We start from the raw sequence: 26842 nt of genomic DNA on the forward strand, positions 1-26842 counted from the left end.
ACCTGAGCTACCCGGGCCCCAAAAATAATAAGCAACCAACCAGCCTCCTTTAGAGACCCTCTGAGTCTTCTTCTTCTTCCATAAGACCTTGATTTTTCTGATTTTCTGTTCATAGCCTCTGTAAATTTACCTCCATTTTCAGACGCTCTCCGTTTTAAAACCCCGCAGTTTAAGTCTTGGAATTTTTTTTTTTTTAGTGGGGAACTAAGAAGGTCTTAACAACACTTTTTATTTTACAAAAAAAGTGACGTTTTGTTTTTGCCTTAAATTAAACGTCCCACTAACATACCAAACTTGTTTACTTTTTTTTCTTAAAACTACTTAAATCATGAAAGCTGGATAAACAATTTAACGGTAAACTTCTTGTCATGTAAGCGATAAGGTTCACCTCCCCCCCCACCCCCCATCTCCGTCACATACCTGAAGTTCCACAGACATCAGGTAAGGGAAGTCTTCGACACGCAAGGTGCACGTGTGGAGAAAACTGTACTCGGGGAACCGGCTCATGGCCAGGCTGATGCTCGTTTCATAGGCGCCTGAGTTGCGTTTCCTAGAGTGTTTGAGGACGTAGCTGTCCTGGTCTAGCTCCAGTCGCGTTGAGAAGTCGTATCCCTTGCGCTGCGTTTCCTCGTAGTGGAACTCAAGTTGTGACACATGCTCTGCCCGGTTCTCCTTCCACGGACCACGGAGCTTCATACTGCCATCGTATCTAGGAAGACGTGGACATGACAAATTGACAAGAAAAGAGAGTAACTATAATTTATTATGAAAGCGAATACAGAGACAGACGTGCTCTTTAGAAAAGATGAATCAGTTGAGTAAAAGTGGAAGGAAAGCAACAACAACAACAGTATCAACAACACCATTAACAACAGCAGCAGCAACATCAGCAGCAGCAACATCTGCAGGAGCAACATCGGCAATAACAGTAACAACAGCAACAGCAATAACAACAACATTAGCCACAGCAACGACAACAATAACAACAGCAATGGCAGCAGCAGCAGTAACGGTAATAGCAACAACAGCAATAGTACCAGCAAAAGCTCAAATGAAGCAGTTGAAGAGTTGAAGAGCAATTGAGAATTAAGTAAGTCAGTTATCAGAATTGGTGATTCAAAGGACTATGTTTGTAACGACTGTGATCATCATCATCATCATCATCATCATCATCATCATCATCATCATCATCATCATCATCATCGTCGTCATCATCATCATCGTCGTCGTCATCATCATCATCGTCATCATCATCATCATCGTCATCATCATCATCATCATCATCAGTACTTACATGTTAGCGACGATGTTTGCCTTGCCGCCCACTTCAAACTGCACCTCTTTGTTGTTCTCAAAGTTCAAGGTCACAGAGGAGGTGAGCTGGTGCAGGTTGTTAGAATGGGACCAAATGACCTTGGCCGGAGTGGTCAGCTGGGGAGTCCGAATTGTGACCGTCCCGCTCGTGGAGACCTTAACACAAAACACACCGGCATGATCTAAACAACAACATTGCTGTGGGTGAGATGAACAGAGTTGAAAACAAAAGAAATCTGTACTCACCAATACAAGGACAGCACACACAAAAAACAAAGTCAAATTTTCACCTACGGAGGCTTGATCGGGACCACAAACAAAAACATGCAAAGGAAAACGAAAAGAACAAGAAAAAACAGCACAGAACAGCAGCATAATTTCACAAAGCAGTATGCACAGAGAAACGTACACGACCTGCCTTAACTTATTTCTTGATTTACTGAAATAACGAAATGAAAACTGATTAAATTTGGGGAACCTGCACACATGGGCAACCTTGTGAACTATTGTTCAAATCAGTTTCTTGTTTTCCTTCCTTTCTTTTTTCGTTTCCCTTTTCTTTATTCACTGTCAAGCCCCCCGATCTACCAGCAATTAGTATACCATTATGAAGTTGTTAAAGCAAGCATAATACTGTCCCTTTTGTTGAAGATACATACCAGTTGCATACCCCTTAGTGCAATCAAACCTACCCTGGTGACAATCTTTTGATAATGACCACCTCCTAATTACAACCACCAAAAAGATCCCCTGGGAGATTGTTTCCATCACCATTTACCTATCTGCCTCCAGCCCTGTTGTTAAAGTACAAGTTATGACTGCTTTGAACTTTCAAAAGGAGAGAGCGACTCATAATAACGCATATGCATGTCCTGCAGGCTAATACTAAATTCGCCTCTTAAGGATTAAATCCAAAAACAAAGAGACTGCCAACGTTCCAAAGTTTTGAATGAAAAAACAAGAAAGGTAGGTTGTTGTGCACTTAAAAGACCGCTGGGTTGAAATATCTGAGAATATAACGTATTGTATTGTCAATAACAAACTCTCCAACAACTTACCTTTCTTGTTTTTGACTCTTAATGACTAGTCATGTAGAATATGTTATTAGAGAGCGACTGAAGCACTGATGATTATTAATACCCAGCCCTGCCCTTTACCTGCCAGTGGACCTTTGTGAAGTCAGCCTCCATGTCAGCGGAGTACTGGTCGCCGTTAGCGTTCATCACAGTCTGCGTGGAGTAGCCACCATTGGCGTCCCTGTGGTTGAAGGACAGGCGGAAGTTCTCTCCCCCTGGGATGCTGGACTTGAAGAATGCAGACCCCTCCAGAAGGCGCGTTATGATGTCGCTGTTGCTGCCTCCAGACAACCCCATGTCCACGAAGTCGCTGTTGTACTTGCCCTTCAGTGAGGTTGACAGGCTGCTTGAAGGGTCAACGGTGTGCTTCGCTGCCAGCTCAGCGTGTCGCAGTATGCGGTACGGCGTCTTGATCCATGCCTGAGTGTTGAAGGAGTTCTTGGTAACCGGGCGTTTCAGCAGGAACTTGGCTGAATACTCCTTTTGCTTGTCTCCTAGCACTGTTTCAGCGAGGGTGAGGGTTCTTCTGCGCGAGTTTTCAAACCTGAGCTCGGCCTTCAGCTGCTTGTACTCTGTGACGGGCGTGAAGACTTCCACCATGCCTCCGATGTTGACGTCCCCTGGGGCGACCTTGTCCGCTATTTCCAGGGTAACGCCCGCCTTCTGGCTGGGGTCGTCGTCAGCATCCCACATGACCTCGACCTTGGCACGCTTGACCCCCTCCTCCGTGTCCTTGCCCCCTTCCAGTAAACCTTTGAGCCTCCTCTCCGGGTGGATGGCGTCCAGTGTGATCTTGGCGTACTGGTTCTCCTGAATGTCCGAGGTGTAGTTCACGCTGTAGGTCTTACCCTCCGCGGTCAGCTGACCTTGACCCCTCATGTTGCGCAGCGCGACGTTGCCGGAGATGTCCAGCTTGATGGGCAGGCGGTCGTGGAGCCCCATCTCACCGGAGATGTCCACGGACGTTGCTGTGGGTCGCCTGAAGGACACGACGAGCGAGTTCTTCTCCCCCTTCTTCAGTGAGGTCATCGCTGAGAAGACGTGGTGTGCGGAACTCTGCGGGAGAGAAACAGCAACGTTAGCTTACCCCGTTCTTTGCTTCTTCATCTGTATGTCAAGTCCAATTCACAGAATTGCCGAATTTACGGAATCGGCAGCGTTTTGCCGAAAATGCATAAAGGCTTCTAAAACTTGCTCATTTCGCGAAAACGTCGAAATAGGCAGCGTTTTGCCGATTACGCGAAATGGGCAAACATGTTGCCAATTCCATATATTCGGAAATTCCGTGAATTGGGCACCAACAATTTTTCTTTTAAATTCTTGTCCTTCTAAATTTGGAATGCATGCATTTTGCTTATTTCAAATACAGCACACATTTTTAGCACGCAAAGTGTGGGTACGTGCCAAACCACACTCACACACACACACACACACACACACACACACACACACACACACACACACACACACACACACACACACACACACACACACACACACACAAAAACTTACCCCCCGTCCCTCCCCCCCCCACACACACATACCTAAACAGACAATTTCCAATCCCCTCACCTTTTCCAACAGGTCAGCGTTGATCTTGATGTCTCTTGCCGCGTGGGACTGGCCAGCCGGGTAGGACAGGTCAAAGGTTGCTGACCGCTTCTTCTTGCCTTGGTCCAGCAGGAGATGGGCGTCCACACTCTTTCCCTTGGCGTAACGCAGCGTGAAGTAATCCTCCACGCTCTTCTTGGTGTGCACGTGTTTGCCCTTCACCTGGTACTCCATGTCCTGCGACAAACACACATTCACTCTGGTTTAATAACTTTTATGTCACTGTTTGTTCATTTCCAGGAAATATCAGCAATCGTATGTTCAAAACCACGGCCCTAGATGGGGAGTGCTTCCAATTTATGTTTGTGGATATCTTTATTTCATGTTTCTGTGCATACCTTTTAAGTCGACTAAGGATCTAACTTCTTCGTTAAGACTCTCTTCCATACCACCACCTTTTCTCTCTCTCTCTCCCCCTTTCTCTCTCTCTCTCTCGCTCTCTCTTCCCTGTCCCTCTCCCCTCTTTGTGTCTACCATTACTCCCCTCTCTCTCTTTCCCATCCCGTCTCCCTCTCTTTGTCTCTTTTCAATCCCCCCCCTCTCCCTCTTTACCATCCCTCCCCCACCCTCTTCCTCTCATCCTCCACCCTTCTCTCTTTACAGTTTCTTCCTCTTTCTCTCTTCTCCATCCTACCCACTCCCTTCTCTATCTATCTTACCCCCTCCCTTCTTTGCCTTTACCACCCCACCATCCCTATATCTCCTCCCCTATTCGACCCCCTGTCTTTCTCTTACTTTCCTTTCCCGTCCTTCCCTCTCCTCCCCCCCCCCCTCCCTTCTCACCTTTTCAGGGTAGACAGCCTTGAGGTCGAAACGCACGGTGGCCTGAGGATCCTTGATGGTGTGGGCGACGAATCCACTTAGCAGCAGCTCCTTGCTGGGATCGTCCTTGACCTTGATGTTCTTGCCGTGTCTGACCTTGACCTCCAGCTCAGTCAAAGTCTTCTTGTGGCTCACCTCGCCATTGATCAGCACGTTGGAGTCGGGCGTTTGCTTGGTGTCGAAGTTCCTTTCAGACACACCAGTTATTCTTATCATTCTTTCAGGTGCCAGAAGATTGGTTCTGCATGACTCTCTCATGTCCTTAAAGCCTGTCGTTATAACTGGGAGAAGTTCACTACGCGAAGTATACTTCGCGAAGCTGGCCGCGCGGAGCTTTAGCACTGAGTTTTCGGTAAAAAGACTTCGCGAAGTCTTCGCGTAGTCGACTTCGGGCTCAAGTAAGGTCAGGCTTTACTGGACGAAGTCGACTACGGCAAAGTATGCTTCGCGAAGCTGGCTGCACGAAGCATTAACACGAAGTTTTCGGTAAAAAAAAGACTTCGCGAAGTCGACTTCGGGCTCAATTAATGACACATGTCATACACATTTAGTGCGGCGCTTACTTCCCTTTGTTTATCAGATCATTATCAAACACAACATCAAGTTCTTGTATGTGATAAAAGAGCTAAGAATAGAACGCATCTCAAAGACAGTCGTGGCCACAAAATTCTGCTCATAATTATTGAATTCAACTATTGTAATGAATGAAGACCATATGACACACGTTTTGAGGACTAGTTTAACTCCGTATTATTTTGATAGCTATCTGTGGTTCGGGCGCGTATCTTAAGCCCCATGCTAACAATGTAAATGTGGTAAGTGAACGACACTATATACACAGGCCGATATAACTCACAGGTTAACGCCGTATTTCTTGATGGCCGGTGTGGACCGGTCGTCAGTGAATCTTGAGCCCCATGTTAATAATGTAAATGTGATAAGTGAACGACACTATATACATAGGCCTATATATATAACTCACAGGTTAACGCCGTATTTCTTGATGGCCGGTGTGGACCGGTCGTGAATTTTGAGCCCCATGTTGACAATGTTTCGCTTGACGCCAGGTAGCACGTGCAGGTTGTAGTCAGCACGTGACCTCACTGTCAGCAGCGCTGACCTCTTGTTGCCCGTGAATGACCCCACCAGGGCCGAAGTAATCATCTTGACCGTGGCGAACTGGGAGGAAAGCTTGAGGTTGTTCTTGTAGCGCATCTTGTCCTGTCGCCCTCGCATCGTTAGGGCGTCTGCAAAAAGTACTTTCACCTGTCAGCTTATGTTTAACATAAGTGTTGTTGTTATGGGTTCAGAAGACTAACTTATAGCTTGAGGTTGTTCTTGTAGCGCATCTTGTCCTGTCGACCTCGCGTCGTAAGGGCGTCTGCAAACAGTACTATCAATAGACGAATTCCAAAAATAAAGGTTACTCTGTGCGGGTTTGTGTGGGTTGTGAACGAGTGAATGCCCTTGCTTTCTACTCAGACAAATATTGGAGTGGCCAATCCCTAGCGAGGGATGTGTCGGAAACACGTGGACAGGAGCACATGTGAAGTTATTTGACAGAGGAAAAGCTAGGCGAGATTTGCCTGAAGGAATTAGACAATGGTTTAGCTCTCTGACAGCATGGTTTCTCCGTGTTTTTCTAAAGCCTTACACCACCCTATACCTTTACATGGACATACAAATGACGCGTGTGATTATATTAGAAACATAAATTGCAGTCAAAGAGTGTACCAAAGAAGAGGAACAAGGTGACTCACAGTCGACGGTGATGGGTTTCTTGAGGACGTCCTTCATCTCGACGGTCAGGCTGGTCTTGACCTGCTTGTCCTGTTTGTAGTCCAGCGCCCCCTGCAGGGACAGCACCGTGCCGTCAGGGGAGGTCACCACCAGCGTGGGTTTGATCTTGGCCACGAGAAGCTTCCGGTCTCGGATGTCCTTGTCGACCTGCAGCTGCACCTTGTATTCCTTGTCGGTGTCCACTGTCACTTCGCCCACAGCCTTGTACATCTTCTTGGTGGTGGCCATCGATGCTGCACGTCAAAGGAGACACATGTGTGACAGGGTGATGTAATATTGTGACAAAACAAAACAATCTTTTGTGTGTGTTCAAAACAATTAGTTCTAGAGACTGACTGTTTTATTTTCATGTCTCGCGGATATCTCACGAGAGCTGCTCAGATGTTTAAAAAAAAGAGATGCTTCTCTTGGTGTTAAAGTAGGGCATATTCTCTTGCCTTGCTGGTCGACCTAATGGACACAGCATACATCCTGCAAATCCAAAGTTCATGAATGATAAAAGTATCACCAGAATGGACATTACTGAAAAAAGGCAATGGTGGTGGATTATTGCAGAATATGAAAGAAACATATGCGTGACAACACAATTAAGGCTCAAGAGCTATGTTAAGTGGAAAATCAGAAGGTCCGCATACCTTTGAGGGAGACCTTCTTCCACGGTGACAACAAATCAGCCTCCATGGACCTCTCCTTGAGGTTGGCCACGTAACCGAGGGAGATGGCACGGTCCACTTTGGATCCAGGGGTGTCCAGAGTAAGCTGGCTGATTATCGAGTTGCTGGTCTGTCGACAAGAACACACCTTGTTACGTCATTTTGCAATGATCTCTTTCAGTAACCAACTCTTCAAAGTCGAATTATTATCGAATTGCTTGTCTGTCAATAAACATACACCGTGTTACTCCATTACCAACTCTTCAAAGTCAGCTTATCATCGAATTGCTAATCTGTCAATAAACATACACCTTGTTACGTCATTTGCAATGATCTCTATCATTCACCAAGTCTTCAAAGTCAGAAGTAAAAGTTGCAACAGCTCACTATTCATTTGACATTTACAGTATCCGGCGGTCGCATTTATTTACTAGCTTTAACAATTTACTGTATTTATCTAGCACACAGAACATGAAGGGGCGGTTCGTCTTTCTGTAACCTCAAAAGAATACGACAGACAACAGTCTCTATTCAGATACATCATGTGATTTTTTTGTTGTTGTTAGAACGAAGACACTTTGGTACGGTTCGCCATTACACTGAATGTGTATGTGATGTCAATAGACAAAGTCCTGAAACTACTCTGTTGGGTTGGTGTGAGTTGTTAAAGAGTGAATACTTTTGCTTTTAGTGAGGCAAGCTTTCAACACGTGCTCCTAGACCAAGTGTTTCAGACACACCCCTTACCAGTGACTGGCCTATACTTTCTCGTAGGAAAGTTAAAATGTGGACGAGGTGAACGCGTGGAAAGCTTGCCTCAATACAAGCAAGAGAGTTCACTCTTTCCATCCGAACAGACAGAACTGTATCTGCTTGGCTTGGTATCTGTAACCACCCTTCCAGCACACTTTTTCTGGAGAAACCCATCCCAACACACTGACCTGTATTTGTTTAGCGAAGAGCCTGTAGCCAGAGTGAACGTCGTGCTTGCGCAGTGTGAGCGCGACGTGTGTGGGCCCGGTGAGGGGAAAGTACGGGGCATCCAGGTCCAGCGTAGCGTTGGGGAATGACAGGGAGGCGCACAGCTCCATGCCCACGACCTTGGCTAACGCGTTGCCCGTGCACGCCGTCTTCTCCTTGCGGTTGGCTGTCACCATCTGCTGCTCTTTCTCGTGCGTGTCGTGTACGATGTAGAACTTGGACCTGGGTGGAGCGATGTTTTGAGTGAATGGTTTGAAATATGCTGGAACCTGCCTTTTAAGCCCCCCCCCCCAACCCCCACCCCACCCCCCACCCTCAATTTAAGACTTCCTGATTTGTAGGACCTTGCTCATTCAGATTTTCTCTCCATAATCTCTGGAAATGTACCCCCATTTTGAGACTTTCCCCTTCATAGACCTGATTTTCTCTGATTTTGTTAAAATCTGAAAAGGGAGGTTCTTACTGTATTGACACAAGGACCATGGAGGTTACTGAAAGTCTTTGATGTGACGAGCAACTCAGTAACTGAATATGAAATGCCTGTTAAAAGAACTCCCACAAACAATGACAGACACAGACACCCATACGTACAGACAGACAGACGCATTAACACAAACGCACGCCGTCACTCCCAGACAGACAGACAGACAGACAGACATGTGCACTTACACACAGCTTTTCAACAAAGAAAGAGTGAAGAGACTAAAAGAAAGGCAATGATTAGCCTACATCATGCAGTTAAGCAAATCACAAAAAGCCTTAACCAAAATACCAATTAAACAAACAAACAAACAAAGTCTGCAACAAAGAGCACAAAGTACACATAGAAGACCTACTGGAAGTCGAAGAGTTCCAGCGTCTCTCTGGGTGTGTCAATCTCCACGCTGAGAATCTGACCTCTGGCCAGCTCCACGCGACCCTTCAGTGACGTGCTGCTGTGCAGGCGTGACGTCATCTTCAGGCCCACTTGCGTCACGAAGGCGTCAACGCTCATCATGGAGGAGAACTCCACAGCACCGCTAAGGACAAAGCATTTGCACCAGTCTTGAAATAGGCAATTTGTTTTTATACTATACATTTTTTATTTTATTTTATTTTTATTTTTTTTTTTTACATCATGGCAGTAACAGGTGAGTGTTTATTGTTGCAATGGATGTTGATGATGATGACGATGATGATTATAGCCTACCGATTTCCCTTACGATGAAACAGAATGCAATTAGAAAAAAATACAACCTGCCGTAAGTACACACTTGCCAGGTCAGTATAAAATCAAGACGCCGTATCTGGGATTTTTGTCATCATTGACAGTTATACTAGTAATGATATTGTTTAAATGTACTCTGGATGATTTTAAACTCATCTAATCTAACCATCCAATTATTATACAATAGATTTTTTTTCCGGAAAACATGTTTGACACTTACCTCGGCTGAATATCAGCGGCGATCTCAAAGGCTTTGGACTTGGCGTTGATTTTCTTGAAGTCAATCATCTGGGAAGCCTGTAGTTCTACAGATGCCGAGCCGTTGACAGTCAGGTTGAGAGGCAGTCCAATCGCTACAAACAAACAGAAGAGAAGGGTTACTATAGTGGCGGCATACGCAGCTGAACCATTTTTCTGAAACTGCCTTGAACGGTGAATTCACAGTTTCTGAACAAGGATTTGGCATTGATGACTTTTGGACTTAGTATATAGAGCATCCAGGCACTATTTCTAACTGCTGACTTGTATATTCAGCAAGGTTTTTCTTCAATAGACGAATTTCGAAAATAACACTGTCGGGTTTGTATCGGTTGGGAAAGAGTGAATGCCCTTGGTTTTACTCGGGCAAACATCGGAGGGGTGTGTCGGAAACACGCGGACAGGAGCACGTGTGAGGTTATTTGTCAGAGGAAAAGCAAGGGTATTCACTCTTTCACAAGTCATACAACCCCGACGGAGTTATTTCCGAAAATCGTCCATTACTGGCTGTGTTTAGAGAGTTTTAGATCCATTTACTGTTGCCGTTCTGAAATGTTCAGACATGAGCACGTGTTCAACAAAACCCGAGAGAGGTGTTAAGGAGATTCTACTATACTTCTGCTTGATATGCATACACACGTAAGAACTGAATGATCACGAAAAGCGTCCAGTAATAATTGTTGTACGTACGCATAGGATTGAAAAAAAATCAAATGTTTTTCAGTCTTATAGTGTCACTTTTAGTGACCACTCAGTTCTTGCAAAAAGCATCAGGTTGTACACACCAGTGGGAATGACGATGGTGGTGTCCATGAACATAGCGCTCTGTGTGACGGCCACCTCCCCGTTTTTCATCAGCTTGGCCATCAGATCGTCCAGAAATGAGCTCGCCTTGCCGTCACGCAGTTTCTTGACATCTTTCCCGTCCAGCATGCTGTAAGACAGCTCGTTCCCCATCACGCGCATGTACAGCTGCGCGCGCAGATCGTCCTTCACCTTGCCGAACTGCAAATTGTCATGACAATGTATGGTATTGTTCTTCGAAAGGCAGAAAGAGCATAATTTCGTTGATAATCACCATAAGCTTGAGCTTGTTGTTGTTGATCCTTAACACGTATCATATTATACATTGTCCATAATTAAATTGTTGAATAAGCACTGTTAAAACCAACTCGATTATTAGCGATTTTTATGTTTTGTGTGTGAAGTAAATCATTCACCATGAGAAATATTCTCTAAAATACGATGGAAAATACATGACTTAACCTTGTTTTATCTTTGTATCCGTGCCAGGTACAAAATATAAACACTAGTTCAATTTACAAATAATAAATGGTGGCCTTTTGTTGAAAGGCTGTCTAAAACGAGGTACGCCAAAATTCCATGACGACGTCGATTTGTTGATCATGTTTTAAAGGCATATTAACTCGATGAATATACACGCTAATTGCTTTACCAACAGCTGGAGACATGCTAAATTAAGTTCCCTGCAAAATATTGTGGTTTAGGACCCCTTAAATGTTGAGATATTTGAATTTTTATTTTGATCTAGATCGTCCTATTTATAGATTTGCCAACAGAGGGAACGTTGACGCAAGGGAAATAACTCCGCGTCTTTGTTGACATCCTCACTTTTTCAGAGGCTAGAACAAGCTGTAATGCATGTATATGGTCCGCGCATTGCGACATATCGTCATTATATGGCCTTATGATGCATTTGACATCGATTGTGGGCAAACTACACTTTGTAAACACGGGAGCGCGTACATATGCCTTTAATCAATCAATATCAATCAATATGAAGCTAATATAGCGCGTATTCCGTGGGTACAGTTCTAAGCGCTTGTCCAATAGAATTAGAAGTATACAGCTTTGTTCTTGTTTTTCGTTTTGAAATTGTTCTGGCTTGTTTTATTTTTGTTCTTGTCCTTATGTTGTCATCACTCTCGCCATTGTTGGTGACGTCAATAATTCTTGCCCAAAATATGTTTATCCTTGATTATTATGATTATTCCTGTTGCTCTAATCACATTCATTCAAATTGGAAGTCACATTCTCATCACAACTTAAAATATAAGGCTACACTCGAAGAATGTTTAAAGAATGACTAGATAGGTAACTACGAGTTGTTCGTAGTTGGGTTGCTGGATGATAAATTGGCTGGCTGATGTTTCTAATTGAACAGCAAAGTAGTGGATAAGTTTGTTTGTTTGTTTGTTTGTTTGCTTAACGCCCAGCCGACCACGAAGGGCCATATCAGGGCGGTGCTGCTTTGACATATAACGTGCGCCACACACAAGACAGAAGTCGCAGCACAGGCTTCATGTCTCACCCAGTCACATTATTCTGACACCGGACCAACCAGTCCTAGCACTAACCCCATAATGCCAGACACCAGGCGGAGCAGCCACTAGATTGCCAATTTTAAAGTCTTAGGTATGACCCGGCCGGGGTTCGAACCCACGACCTCCCGATCACGGGGCGGACGCCTTACCACTAGGCCAACCGTGCCGGTAGTGGATAAGTTAACTAATTGATAAATCGATCCGTTAATCAGTGAATACATTGACTTTTTAGGTAGCAGCTTAATTCCTCCATCATGTCAAGCTTATCAACATGACTGAAGCTGCCGACAGAGACCTACAGTGGAACCTCCTTTTCAAGACCCCTCAATTTAAAGCCCCCTAATTCAAGACTCCCCCTTTTTAAGACCAAGTTTTCTCAGATTTTCTGTTAATAAAGTCAATAAATCTAAACTCAAATTGAAGACCCTCCTTTTAAAGACCTGATTTTTTTCAGATTTTTGGAGGTCTTAAAAGGGGCGGGGGGTTCCACTGTACCTGTTTCTTGGTACGAGCCAACTTTTCGTTCTTGACGACGTCCGAGCGGCCATAGCCGCCCTCCTTGCTGCTGTCTTCGCTGCTGGGTCCCCAGTAGGTGTCCAGCAGGTACTCAAGGCCCTGCACTCTGCCTCCAACCTCCAGCAGGTTGACAGAGTGACCGAACATGTCCACCGTGAGGTTCAACATGGCGGATCTGCAAAGTCAGATGCAGTTTAAATTGTCGTTGATTATTTTAGTCACATAAATAAAGAGACAGAGAGACAGACAGACAGACAGACAGAGAGACAGACAGACAACAAAAAAAGACATGTACACACACAGACAGACAGACAGACAGACAGACAGACAGACAGACAGGCAGACAGACAAAATAAAGACAGTGTGACAGACATGTACACAGAATAATAGACAGACACACAGACACACAGAATGACAGACAGACAGACAGAAAGATGCACCCCCTATCCTTCCCAAACGGAATAAACCTGGGCTCGATAGAGCTAGGTGACCAGACAGACAGATACACAGAATGACAAACAGATAAACGGGCCTGTATCCCTCCCAACACATACAAAAGTAAGCTCTACAAACCTGGATACAAACAAGCTAGGGGTATCAGATGACGTTGTTGTCGTAGACAGACAGACAGACAGACAGACAGACAGACGGACAGACAGATACACAGATACACAGACAGATACACAGAATGACAAACAGATAAACGGACCAATATACCTCATAACAAAACAAATTGTTTCGCCCAACAAACCTGGGCACGAAGGAGCTAGGGGACCAGATGATGTTGTTCTCGTAGATGCCACCCAGGTTGAACTTCTCGGAGAAGAAAGACAGCTCGTAATTTCGGGAGTACTTCCGGCGGTCCTTGCTGAATTCTCTCTGCAGTAGCTCGCTTTCCAGCACGTCACGGATGTCTTGCTTGTGGGGGCTTTCCGTCTCCAGAAGGTTGGTGAGGTGTGTCCACACAAAGGAGCCCACCTGTAATACAAGGGTAAGATGTTCAAGCAAATCTCAGGTAAATCATACCAGGGTGTAACTGACTATTGTGAAATCACTGTAAATAACACAAGGCTGCAAGTATACTTCACAGATGGCTAGCAGATGCGTCAAGACGAAGGAGCCCACCTGCCATGCACAGGTAAGATGCTAAGGTAAATCTCAGGTAAATCATGCAGTAGCTCGCGAATCTATTTTAGAATCACTGTAAATAAAACAAGACTGCAAATATAAGTCACAGGTGGCTAGCAGGTGTGTCTACACGAAGGATCTGACCTGCAATGCACAGGTAAGAGATCAAGGTAATGCTAAGGTGAAGCATGATGGTCTGTGACTTGTAAGTCTTTTGTAAGATCACGTAAAGTAAAACAAGGCTGCAAAATATACTGCACAGATGACCTGAAGATAAGAATTTTTGTGTTTGTCTATAAGTATAACCATTGTCAAGAGGTTGGCCTAACCAGTTGATACAATCATGACAATCGTCTACGTCGATACGCGGTGTAATCTTGAATTTTAGAGTCATACATTCATAGCTCACAATTCAGGGCATTAATTTCAGCCTCCAATTTTGTAGAACCTGCTCTTGAAAGCATTACAAGTCATTTTTAGATACCTTTGAAGTCACGGAATGAACTGTACGGATGCTTTTTGTTTACATGCGTTTAAGAAGGAAAACATCGGCAAAGCCGCCATTTGCAAGGAGGACAGGCGTCTCTGTCCGACATTACGTATGCATTTTCTCGTCATTTTTGTCGATCAAATGACCGAATTTATTAATTCTGCTTAAGTTTGGAGCGCAATCTGTCAGTTAATTTCACAATATAAATATTCTTTGGTTTGATTGAAGGGACTTGTGTCAAAAATTAGTCCAAAATGCCATTGGATTGTGAGCTATGAATATACAACGCTAAATTTCATTATTACCGGTAATCAATTACGCAAAAGAACTCCCACTGACCTGGTTGACTTCTTCATCCGTGAGTGCCTGTCGCACCTGTGTCAGCACGGCCTGGGAGGGACACTTCATCACCGCCAGGTAAGCCGCTATGCGCAGCTCAGAGTCCTCGCTGTGGCGTCGGAATATCTCCATCACGTTGTTTCTCTGTGGGGGGAAAAAAACATTTTCTTGATGAAAAAAAAGATTTTGCAGACAGGCCCAAAATTAGATTTGATTAGTAAAGAATAAAACCGAACATCAGTCTCCTTTGGTCTTGTTAGACAGGTGGTCTTTATGGAAAGGTTGTTTATATACAAATGTGACAGGGGAGGCTACCGCTCCTTTCACAGCAGACTCTGCACCCGAGTTGTTGGCCTTTAAGTCAACACCGGTTGATTGTGGAATTCTGTTTGTGATGGGGTCTGGTGGTTTCCGATTGTCTGTATGTTTATGGAAACCTTCGGGTTTGCATAACAATTTTTATAGGGCTAAGACATTTTCAATCCTGTTTGATTGCACTTCGCCTTCCGAGGTGATTGTAGTGTTTCAGCACTCGGTTACACTAAACACCGTCGGGGGTCCTTTGGGGTGGTCTTTATGGGCAGGTGGTCTTTATGGACATCATCTCCAAGGCAAGTTCGACTGTACGTGCACCTCCACTGCAATTTCTCCATGTGAGATAATAACGTTAATTTGATTTCATTTATATCACAGAAAAAAATCCTTCTTACATCAGCAGTGCACGGCATCCTGCGGTATGCATCAAGGGCAGCAACTCGCACATCCATGGGCAGATCACTCTTCGTAAAACACGGCTGCAGGCGCAGACTGGCAGCCTCTGAACGTCCGATGTTGCCGATGGCTCTCAACGTCAGTAACACCTGTGACAAAAACGCAAACGAGTCACAAATAAAGATCAGCAACCTCTCTATATAACCAAGGAATTGAGGTAATGTTGAACTTTAGTGTGTTAAATTCATAGCTCGTAATTCAGAGGCATTTAAGCCTCCAAATGTGTAGAACCTGCACTTGTAATCATGACAAGTCATTTTAGATCCCTTTGAAGTCATGGAATGAACTCCGATGAACTGTACAGTTGCATTTCGTTTACGTGCGTCAAAGAAGGAATTATTCGTATGGGCGGACAAGGGAGGCAACTCGATCGTGTAAATGATGTCCCTTGGTTGAAAACGTACAACAATTTTATGAAGGCTTACCTAAAGAAAGTTCCGTACGAGTAAAATGGGATCTTAAGCTCGGCTTTACTCATGGAGCCTACCTGTTTGAAGTTGTTGTCGTTGACGTTGCAGTCCTCGCCAAGGACACCAGTCAGCGCGTCCATCACATTCTGCACCTCCTGGTCATCGCCACAGGCGGGGGACGTCTGGCAGTAGTTGTTGACCAGCGAGGACACGGCCAGCATAGCGTCTTGTTGCGTCTTGGCGCTTGTCAGTAGAGGCTGCATGGTAACCACAGTCATTAGAATAAGATTAGAATTTGCACAGGAGTGAGTTTGGGCTATATAAATAGCCCTATAAAAGCTGCTATGTGAACACAAAGCTTCACAAGAAAGAGCATACCAGGCGACACCAAAAAATGATGATGATAAAATCGTTTATTTAACGTCACTCTGTAAAAACATTGGCGACATTTGTCTTAGATTAAGAACACACACAGGCACGCACACAAACTTTCCCTTTATGTACAGTGGTTCACCACCCTCCCGCCCCCCGCACACTCTCGCTCATCTAATTAAAAATGGTGTTAAGAGATACTTGGATATAAAATGGTATTTTTAAAAGTTCTGATAAAAATATATAGTAGCTGTATGAGAAGCAATGGCGTCAGCCGCAGCAACGTCTCTTCATATCCAGGGACCAAGTGGGTGCGTGTGCATAAGTCCAGCGATAAGTTTGGGACCTTGCCACCCAAGGTCTTTATTAAAACTTAAAAGATAGCTTAATTTTTCCTTTGAGGTATTTGGCAGAATATTTCTATTTGAGTTTATAAACTGAGTCAGGGGTTGAAAGTGGCATGAGTTCAAATCACACTCCAAAGTCAAATGAGCAATGGTGAGGTCGGATTGACAGGTACATTTAAGCTCTAGAAATTGGTAATTCCCAGCTTCTGCCCTTAGGCGGTTAATCCTTTTTATTACACGTGGGCATGCATTATAGGTGTTCATCTGTTTTGATGGGGCTTCCCGAATGAGCCAGCCAGAGCTTATAGCCGTGTGCATATATTTGTTCCTCCATTCTCTCCAGAGAAGAGAGTCTGTAAGGCTACTGATCTCAGAAGCAGACAATGGCAGGTCTACCTCGGAGGCGCCTATGCCTTGGGCAGCTTCTTTAGCGGCTTTGTCCGCTTTCTCGTTGCCAGGCACGTTCACGTGTGCTGGACACCAGACCAGGTTAATCTCGCTTCCTTTTTTTATAATTTTATTTGCCAGCTCCTTTATGGCAATGACAAGATCATGTCTTTTTGATCTTTTGTTAGATCTTAATGCTTCAATGGCTGCTTTGGAGTCAGAGAATATAGCTATCTTTTGAGGAGGAGTGTTCTTGAGATTGAGATGAACAAGCGACATGCAGATGGCAAGGAGCTCAGCTGAGAAGATTGAGTTTCTGTTGCACAGTTCAAATTTCCCAGTCATGTCATCGCTGGGGATTACAAAAGCTGCGCCAGCCTTCTTGTCCTCCAACACTGACCCGTCTGTGTGAACATGAACATGGCCTTTGTATACAGTATCAATGTGCTCAAGGGCTTGTGTCCTGAGTAATAACTGATCATCCTTTGTAGCTGTACAATATTCAGTGTCAAAATTCATTTCTTTCATTGTCCATGAGGGATCACGAGATATTGGGTTTTGGGCCACATCATTTGGGTCGACACTGATTTCACTAAAGAGTGAAGCATTGAATTGAGCCAGTGAGGAGAAAGTAGTGCCAAAGTGGGCCTTTTTGTTTTGGATATGATTGTAATGCGGTTGTAGCTCCTCTTTTGTTGAGTTTTGCACTGTGTTGGCTCGAACATTGTAATCTGCGCAGCACTTACGCCGCCACATGTCAAGAGGGAGGAATCCTGCTTGGTGATATACAATGGCCTGCTTTGAATGCCTTGGGTGTCCGAGGGCAAGCCGAAGGGCACGACACTCCGCTGACTGTAGCTTATCAAGCCATTTTCGAGCCGACGAGAAGTAGGCCTCCTGTCCATATGATAGTCTTGATCTTATAAGAGCTCTGGTGATGTTTGTTAGAATAACTGGGCACTTTGCCCATGGTTGGGCAGCCAGTATTTTAAGAAGGTTGATGGTCTTATTTGCTTTGCTTAAGAGATACTTTAAGTGAGCAGTCCATAGTCCATTTGAGGTGAAAAGTACGCCCAGATATTTCACCTGCTGACTGGGTGATACAACAGATTTATCTAGTGAGAACTGTATCTTTTCTCGATCTTCCAGTTTTCGGTTTGTAAAGACAACGAATACAGTTTTCTCGGCAGAGAGAGTGAAGCCATTCTCCCGCATATAGTTCGCAATGTTATCTATAGCTGTTTGCCACTCTTTAGAGAATTTGTGTTCTGTTTTATAGGTTTTGTTTTGATACTCTTTGCATAGAGCAATATCATCCGCATAAAGCGTCAGTTCGGCTCCATGTGTTTTAATTGTCGATATGTCATGCAGCATAATGCTAAAAAGCAGTGGTGCTATTACTGAGCCCTGTGGCACTCCCATGTCAACTTTGCGAGTGGATGATTTGGCACCTTTATAATCAGTTTGAAAGGATCTGTTCAGTAGAAAGCTTTTTATGTATTGAAACATATTACCACTGATGCCTAATTGCTTCAATTTGAACAACAATCGTTGGTGCCATACTGTATCGTAGGCTTTTTTGATGTCAAAAAAGACAGCAAAGAGAGACTTCTTGCGTGAGAGAGCTTTCTTAATTTTGGAGGACAGTTTTACAATGTGATCCGAGACACCCCTGCCTCGACGGAAACCGGCTTGGCACAGGGGTATTACCTTTTTTCTTTCCATTTCATCTTCTAGTCTGGATTTTAGTATTCTTTCATAGATTTTGCTCAGATGGGAGGTCAGAGATATAGGGCGCCAGTTGGAAGGGTCAGCTCTTGGTTTTCCAGGCTTTAAAATGGGGATCACAACAGCCTCTTTCCAAGCTGAGGGAATCAGGCCAGACTTCCAGCATGTTGAATAAAAATCCAGTAAAAGATTTAATCCTTGGTTTGGTAAATGTTGTATGACCTGATAGTTTATTGGATCAGAACCACAGGCGGATCGGACTTTTGTCACCGATGCTATAGCCGTTTTCAGTTCTTGAATGGATAAGGGAGCATTTATTTTTAAGGAAGGGTTGAGTTCTGGGTCGTTTAAGTCCTGTTTATCCTCCCACTTCTTACGGAAGAGTTCCTGCTCACATAACAGTTTATCTGTTTGGCTTGCTGCTGCAAAAATATCTGCAAACAGTTCTGCTTTTTCAGGAAGGCTTTCATATTTTTTTCCTTCGTGCATAAGAGGACGTTCAGCCTGCTTGTGTCTGCATTTGAATTTCCTTATTGTGGTCCAAATTTTTCCAGCATCTCTGTAATCGCTCACTTTGCTGGACATGTTTTCAAAATATTCTTTTTTTGCTTTGTCTATAATTTTGTCACATTGTTCTTCAGTTGATTTCATATTGTTGTGGTTTTGTGCAGACCTGAAGCGATCATACTTAATTAAGGTGATCATTATGTAGTAATCGTCTTATGTGACTGTATGGCAATCCAAGGCGAGCTATAGTGATGGTAATGAACTGAAAACCTACGTATGCCTGTATTACAGTGTATTACAGTGTCTGACCATCGCAGTGACGATTTATGAGACAATGATAAGTTCATGTGCCAACGCAAGACGAAACAAACAATGCTGCGAACGAACACTATAATAGAACATTGACTGTGCAGCGCAAAGCCAAGCCCAGCGCTGTGTTTTGTCGAGTGTTGACCCGCGGACAGAGAAGCCTGTCCTCAGTTCATGTTTCCTGTAACCGTTGCATTGCTTAATTGACACTGGTTTAATTATTGTCGAACATGGTGATGTTGGCCGATGTCTCCCTAGGCTGTGGACTTCACTGTTATCTGGCGTCCTGATATATTTTCTTCCCGCGTGTGTGTATGTGTGTCTGTCTGTCTGTCTGTCTGTTTGTCTCTGTGTGTGTGTGTGGGGGGGGAGTGTTATAAATGAAACCAGCGTAATGCGTCGAGTGTTTTGCTGTGTGCGAGCATTATTTTGACACTTGCATGCTTGAATATTTTTCTGATCTTTGTTCCACGACTCTGCTGCCTTACCTTGAAGACGTGTGTGTGTGTGTGTGTGTGTGTGTGTGTGTGTGTGTGTATGTGTGTGTGTGTGTGTGTGTGTGTGTGTGTGTGTGTGTGTGTGTGTGTGTGTGTGTGTGTGTGTGTTTTCGGTAGGTGTACTTGTGTGGATGTATAAGTGTATTGATGGGTCACGACCAAACTACGCGACATCGACTTACATGTAAAACTGCTCCATGTGCTGGATGCTTGAAACGTTATTTCTTAGTAAGTGTTGTTGTTGTTTTCTTTCCTCGTCATTTGTTTCATGTTGTATACACTCAGGACCATTTCATCTCCGTTCATTTTGTCAACTTTTTTCCGACAGCCGCGTCAGCGATTTTGACAGGACCATGTCAAAATTGTGTCATGTTCATTCATTTTGTTTTCCTACTTTGTATAAAAACGTTTATGACCTCTTTGTTTACCTGCTTTTCGCTATAGTTTTCCCCTGTTTTTCGCTCCTTAACCACTGTTATTCCCTTTTAGAGAGAGAGACCCGTTCACTGATGCTTGTCCCATGCCTAGCTACCGATGCCCAGCCCTGGTTCTTCTTCTTCAAAGAAGTTGTAACCTAAATTTTGAATGCCTTTAGACATCGTTAATTTCAGATCCAGGGTTGGTTGTTTTTACGCAATATCGGCCAGGTGCTCGCAAAAATTGTTTTTTCTTGATCTTGACACCGTCCTGGTATATATGTTTTTAGTTTTTCACGGACAAAATGGTTTTCGAACAGCTCTCTTCATCTTTTTCCATGCACATTTCTTGTGTGTGTACTACGAGAAAAATATTGAATGTTTCAACTCCACACCCTTAAACCCCATACCCGACTCAAAATCGCAACCTTCCTATTTTAGTCAACCAATTGGAAGTAAGCGTTACGGGCATATGCTTTGGAACATTATATTCGTGCATAGTTTTGTGACACATGTTTTTGTCATTTTGCTGATGGTTTTATTGTCAGGAGATGTCCACCCAAACCCAGGCCCGCCTGGTAGAGAGCATGTTAAAGATACCTCTATTTTGCATATAAATGTACGTAGTTTGCGAAACAAGATTGATATTTTACAATGTGAAGTTAAAGAGCACGATATTGTGACTTTGTCAGAAACTTGGTTGTGTGACTCGATATCAAACGACAGTTTATGCCTCAAAGGATTTCATCCCCCAGTGCGTCTTGATAGGCCAGATGGATATGGAGGGGTAGCTGTTTATGTGAAAAACGATTTTATTTGCAAACCAAGGCCTGATTTGTTAATTCCAGGCCTTGAAGCAGTCTGGGTAGAAACTAAATTATTGCAAGAAACTGTGCTGGTTGGTTCATTTTACCGACCACCAGACTCTCGGATTGATTATTGGCACTTGGTTGACGAATCTGTAAAGCAAGTAATGAGAACACCACATAAATTTCTAATTCTTGGAGACTTTAACGAAGATTTTTTGAATAATCCATCTCCCCACTTTCTTAATTTAATACAAAAAAACAATCTGCACCAGCTCGTTACTGAACCCACACGTATTACAGAAACTAAATCCTCATGCATCGATCTGATCCTGACCACGAGTATAAACTTAATCAGTGAAGTTGTAGTGTTACCCCCCATTTGTAGTGACCATTCTGTGCCATGTGTAAAATTAACGTCACAGAGATTAAAAAAAGGTCAGTTCAAAAGGACTATATATAATTATGCCAAGTTAGATGTTGATACATTTTTGTTTGAATTGAACAAAATTGATCTTTTGAACACAGTTTTAAATGCGTCCATTGACGAAGCTGCTGCCTTGTTTTCTGAACATTTATTCCGTGTTGCAAAAACATGTATGCCTGTTAAGATAATAACAGTACGTGAAGATGATGCCCCATGGATGACTGAACATATTTTACAATTACGAAACGCAAAAAATTGTATACATCAAGTTGCTAAGCGCTTAAATACACCTGAGCAGTGGGCATTATTCCGCCTGACTAGAAATCAGTATACAGATGAAATTCGTAAAAGAAAAAGAGATTATTTTCTAGAACTTGATGAGAGGATAAATTGTAAACAGAACTTCGGAAGCAAAAATTGGTGGCAACTTGTTAATTCCTTCTTGAAGAAAAAAGGTGTTGCATGTAACGAAATTCCACCGCTAGAAGATAATGGAAAAATTATTGATAACATTTGTGAAAAAACGATTTTGTTTAATAATTATTTTGAAAGCCAGTCTAAAGTTGAAAATCCAGACGATCCCCTGCCCGAGGCAAATTGGTGTAATACATCTTTATCGACTTTTGAATTAACAGAAGCTGAAGTTGTCCAAGTGTTAAGGAATTTAAATTTATCCAAGGCCGTGGGCCCTGACGGAATACATAATAAATTGCTTGTAGATGGATTACCTGTTATCGTTCCACCGCTTACAGTTCTCTTTAACAGATCCTTGTCTGAGGGTGTTTTTCCAGTTGTCTGGAAAACTGCTCACATTACGCCCATTTTTAAGAAAGGCGATAGGAGTGCTTGTTCCAACTACTGTCCAATCTCTTTGCTGAGTTGTATTGGGAAGGTGCTTGAAAAATGTATACAAATCCGTGTGTTTGGTTATTTGAAAAATTATGATTTGATTACACACTGCCAATCTGGTTTTATTGCTGGTGATTCGACTGTTTATCAACTATTGAGTATATATGATGATTTTTGTGTTGCACTTGATAAAAACATTATGTCACAGGCAATATTTTTTGATGTATCCAAAGCTTTTGATAAAGTCTGGCATCGCGGTCTGCTCCACAAGCTTGAGGCGATAGGTATAAGAGGTCCCTTGCTTGTTTGGTTTGAACATTACTTGAGCGATCGCAGACAAGCAGTAGTATTGAAAGGAACCAAATCAAGTTATGCTACCCCTTCTGCTGGTGTCCCTCAGGGTTCTGTCTTAGGACCTCTTTTATTTCTCATTTATATTAACGATATTGGTGTTGGTCTTGAATCAGTGTTGAAACTCTTTGCAGACGATACGAGTATGTATTTAAGTTTAGATAACGATGATGTACGAGCAGAGATTTTGAATTCTGATTTGGATAAAATTCGCACATGGGCTTCTAAATGGAAAGTCACTTTTAATTGTCAAAAGACAGAATTGTTGGACATTTGTAGGCAACAAAATGTTTTACTTCCACCACTGTATTTCGAAGATGCACACTTAGTTGATGTTGAAAATCACAAGCACCTTGGCGTCATTCTACAAGGTAATTGTAAATGGGATTCCCACATAAAAAGTCTAATTGCTAAATGTAGAAAGTCAATTGCGTGTTTTGGTTTATTCAAGCATCGTTTAAACAGAAAATCACTTGAAGTTATATATAAATCCTTTATGTTACCATTGTTTGATTATGCGGACGTTATCTGGGATAACTGTACACAGTGTTTGGCAGACGAGTTGGAGACATTGCATCTCGATGCAATCAGAATCATTGTAGGTGCAGTACGTGGCACAAGCCACCAAAAACTGTATAACGAATCGGGTTTTGTGCCCCTGAAAGAAAGGCGACGTCGTCATAAACTTTTGCTGTATTATAAAATTGTAAATCGTTTAACCCCAGAATATTTATATTCCAAACTGCCGGTCCTGGTTTCCGATGTAAATCCTTACCACAGACGACGCCCTCTTGAACGTAGGTTTCCATTGTGCAGAAGTGAGTTATATAAATCTTCATTTTTTTCCTTCAACGACAGCTTTGTGGAATAATCTTCCAGAAAATATACAACAAACGCAGTCAGTTGGTGAATTTAAAAGGTATTTGACCGATGGAGATGTTGTTGTTCCACCGTATTATTATTTAGGCAACCGCCAGGGACAGGTACTTCACAGCAGGTTGAGATTAAACATGAGCGATTTGCAACAAGACTTAGTTAACCGACACCTCTCTGATAATTTAGAATGTACGTGTGGAGCATGCCCGGAAGATTCTGAACATTTCTTATTACACTGTCCAAAATTTAAAGAACATAGAACCATTTTATTCAATAGTCTGCCAACACACGTTCTGGACTGCAAAACACTCTTGTTTGGAAATACTGATTTAACTATATCTTTGAACACGAAAATATTCTCTGTTGTACAAGACTATGTTATGTTAACTAATCGCTTCGGCTGATATTATATTAACTGTGCAATTGATGTAGCCAGGCATTCTCTCCCTCCCTCTCTCTCTCTCCCTCTCCCTCTCTCTCTCTCTCTCTCTCTCTCTCTCTCTCTCTCTCTCTCTCTTTACCCTATTTGTATAAAATATAATTAAAGATTATCAAGATAAGTGTTGAAGCTATCACTTGTTCGCCATGTTTTGCTATCTGAATGTGTATTGATTATAAGTTCAAGAACGTGTCCATAAGCAATCTGCTTGTTAACGTTCTCAATGTTGTTATTGTTTGAAACGTGTGTATGAGAATTTGAATAAACACGCTTAAACCAAGCGATCATACTTCTCTTTTGCAGTTCTTTTTAACCTGATGGCTGTTCTGCATTCTTCTGTCCACCATGGGCTCTGATCAGTTCTACTGGGTCCGATAAAAGGTTTTGTTTTGGGGATTGACAATTCCATTGCATTCAGCAGGTTTGATCTTAGCTGTTTATATTTGTTGTCGATACTTTCTTGGGACTCTGGATTGCCATCCAAGAAGGTATGTGCATCGGCAGACTTAGTGACAGCGTCCTTGAAAACTGCCCAGTCCGCCTTTTTATAATTGTATTTTAAGGCTTTTGGACCTGGCTCTGTGTGTGGTGATTTCCCAATAATGGATATCATGATTGGTAAGTGGTCGCTTTTTAATTTATCTGACACAACGCACCAGTCCGTTGTTAATCCGAGAGTGGGACTAACCAAGGTTATGTCAATGGCGGAGGGGTGTTGGTTTGAGATATCGGGTATTCTGGTTGCTGATCCGTCATTTAGTAAGTACACATTTGATTGCGTTATATAGGTGGCAAGGCTCTTTCCCACGGCACATGTCTGATCGGGGAAGTTGGCATCCCACAGGGGGTTTCGGCCATTAACATCTCCTCCGATCACCCAGGTGCGTCTTCCGTCGAGCTCTGGGAGCCAGCTGAAAATCGGGCCTTTGGTAATGTTTCTGTTATATATGTTTAATAAGAAGATGGATGGGCCATCATTCAGCAGAAGTTCAACTAGGTTTGAATGTATTTTTGTGTCGGCCGGAACAGGGGTTGGGTGAACATTGTACTTCAGATTGTCTCTGACATAGGTTACTGTGTACTTGATAGTTTGTGCTCCGCTCGTATCATCAACCTGATAATCTGTGACGGGTGGGTAAAAGAAACCAGATATGAAGGGGAGTTTTCCCGCATGACAGAGTGGGGACTGTATCAATAATACATTGAACATGTTGTTTTGGTTAAGATAATTAATAAGGTACGGTAGAGCAGTGTTAAGGGAACGACAGTTCCACTGCAGTATATTTATTCTTGAATCCATTTCAATCACAGAGGACCTAAAGTCTGTTGTGACCGTTTGATCTGCCCCTCAACTCTCTATGTCATTGTGTTGTCAAGGGGTTGAGACTCTGTTACAGATCTGCCTCCCTGAATGCCGAGAAGAGCGCATTGAGTGGAAAGTATCTTATTTAAGGCTGGTGGAGTTGGATTTTCCTTTGGCTTAAATATTTCAGTATATAGCCCTGTCAGAAGTGTCAGAACATTTTCGGGGCTTTCATTCGTTTTTGCTTCAATAAGTGCAGCTAGGATGCCAGTGACGAATTTGAACACCTCACCGCAGTTCTCGGCGCTCATCATCTTCATCTTTGCATAGCTTTCTTTTAAAATATGTTGTCTGAGGCAGTCTTCGGACTGTGGCTTTGGTGTGTTTTGTGTTTCATCTTCCTCAACAATCATCAACTTTGGTTCATCCATGAGCAAGTCATCATAATCGTGTGTAGGGGAAGTTTGAGATTCTGCATCAGCAACCTTTTTCTCATTGTTTGTTGTTGGCTGTTTGTTTGTCTTTGTTTTGTCTGCTGCTTTTGTGGGGGCCTTTTTTACATTGTGTGTTGATTTTAGTTTCTGGGCAACAGTAGACTCCTTATTAATAGGGTTTATGTCAGTTCTTTGTCCAGGTCTCTGGAGGGCGATATTTTGCTCTGAAATGGGGTTTTCACTACGAGGGTTGCTTGGTCCGCCTTGATTTCCTGTGCGTATGCGGCTTGTTGTTGGTTCTGGCCAGATAGTGCTATAATCCTGTTTTTCAATCTCAGCCACGAAAGCTGGGGAGGTAGCCAGGTTTCTCTTTGCTTTGCTGGCACCGCGAGGAGCACTTTTCCCCCCTGCCATTTTCAGCACCCAGCACTCATCGACTTCTGAATCAGAGTCATTAGATGTATCTGGGTCTTTCTTTTGTTTTTTCATTATTTCAAACTTTGCTCTTCTTATTGCTTCTGCATATGGGATGTATTTGGCTGCTCGGATTTTGTTTGCTGTTCTTCGGAGCACTAGCTCAGGACAGCCTAAGTAAGCTGCCGAGTGGGGACCGCCACAGTTTAGGCAGTGTTTGTCATTTGGACAGTTGTCAACTGGGTGGTCTTTCTTTTGACCGCATCTTGGGCATTTGTCTTGTCTGGCTTTACATTGTTTGGAGCCATGTCCCAATCTCTGGCACTTAGTACACCTTCTGACTGGGGCCACATAGGGTTCGACAGCAAAGAAGGTTTTCACTATCTTCACTGTATCTGGTAGCGTTTTCTTTAAAAAAGTGATTTTGACAGCTTGAGTAAGTTCCCCCTTCTGGTTTTTTAACCGCTGAAGAGATTTTACTTTCTCAAGAGATTGTTGAAGTTTATCAAGGTCTTCAGAGAGTGGGATGGGTCTGATGACACCTTCCGTTGTTGCCTCTGGTATAGTGCATCTTATTTGCACTTGAGCGAGACTGGTGAGATTGGCAAGTTTATGTTGTTGTTTTTCATTGCAGCAGGCAATCAAGAATTTGCCCGAGG

At 43.2% G+C, this 26842-nt stretch overlaps 1 protein-coding gene and 1 long non-coding RNA gene across 2 annotated transcripts in view; one reads left to right on the forward strand and one right to left on the reverse strand.

The window, feature by feature from the left end:
- Positions 1–26842, forward strand: part of LOC138967312 (uncharacterized) — a 534423-nt gene that overhangs the window by 138613 nt on the left and 368968 nt on the right. The gene's annotated exons all lie outside the window — the stretch shown is intronic.
- Positions 1–26842, reverse strand: part of LOC138967301 (uncharacterized) — an 88943-nt gene that overhangs the window by 29773 nt on the left and 32328 nt on the right. Inside the window, exons 10-26 of the mRNA XM_070339832.1 lie at positions 15799–15978; positions 15251–15400; positions 14541–14684; positions 13335–13561; positions 12563–12758; positions 10508–10727; positions 9685–9817; positions 9094–9276; positions 8218–8479; positions 7259–7406; positions 6584–6856; positions 5806–6070; positions 4785–5010; positions 3963–4178; positions 2472–3446; positions 1295–1470; positions 421–709 (exon numbers count right to left, since the gene is read on the reverse strand). Of these exons, the coding sequence (XP_070195933.1) occupies positions 421–709; positions 1295–1470; positions 2472–3446; positions 3963–4178; positions 4785–5010; positions 5806–6070; positions 6584–6856; positions 7259–7406; positions 8218–8479; positions 9094–9276; positions 9685–9817; positions 10508–10727; positions 12563–12758; positions 13335–13561; positions 14541–14684; positions 15251–15400; positions 15799–15978 (4263 nt within the window). The remainder of the gene's footprint in view (positions 1–420; positions 710–1294; positions 1471–2471; positions 3447–3962; positions 4179–4784; positions 5011–5805; positions 6071–6583; positions 6857–7258; positions 7407–8217; positions 8480–9093; positions 9277–9684; positions 9818–10507; positions 10728–12562; positions 12759–13334; positions 13562–14540; positions 14685–15250; positions 15401–15798; positions 15979–26842) is intronic.

This window comes from Littorina saxatilis, linkage group LG5 (assembly GCF_037325665.1).
Source record: "Littorina saxatilis isolate snail1 linkage group LG5, US_GU_Lsax_2.0, whole genome shotgun sequence".
Taxonomy (NCBI): Eukaryota; Metazoa; Mollusca; class Gastropoda; order Littorinimorpha; family Littorinidae; genus Littorina; species Littorina saxatilis.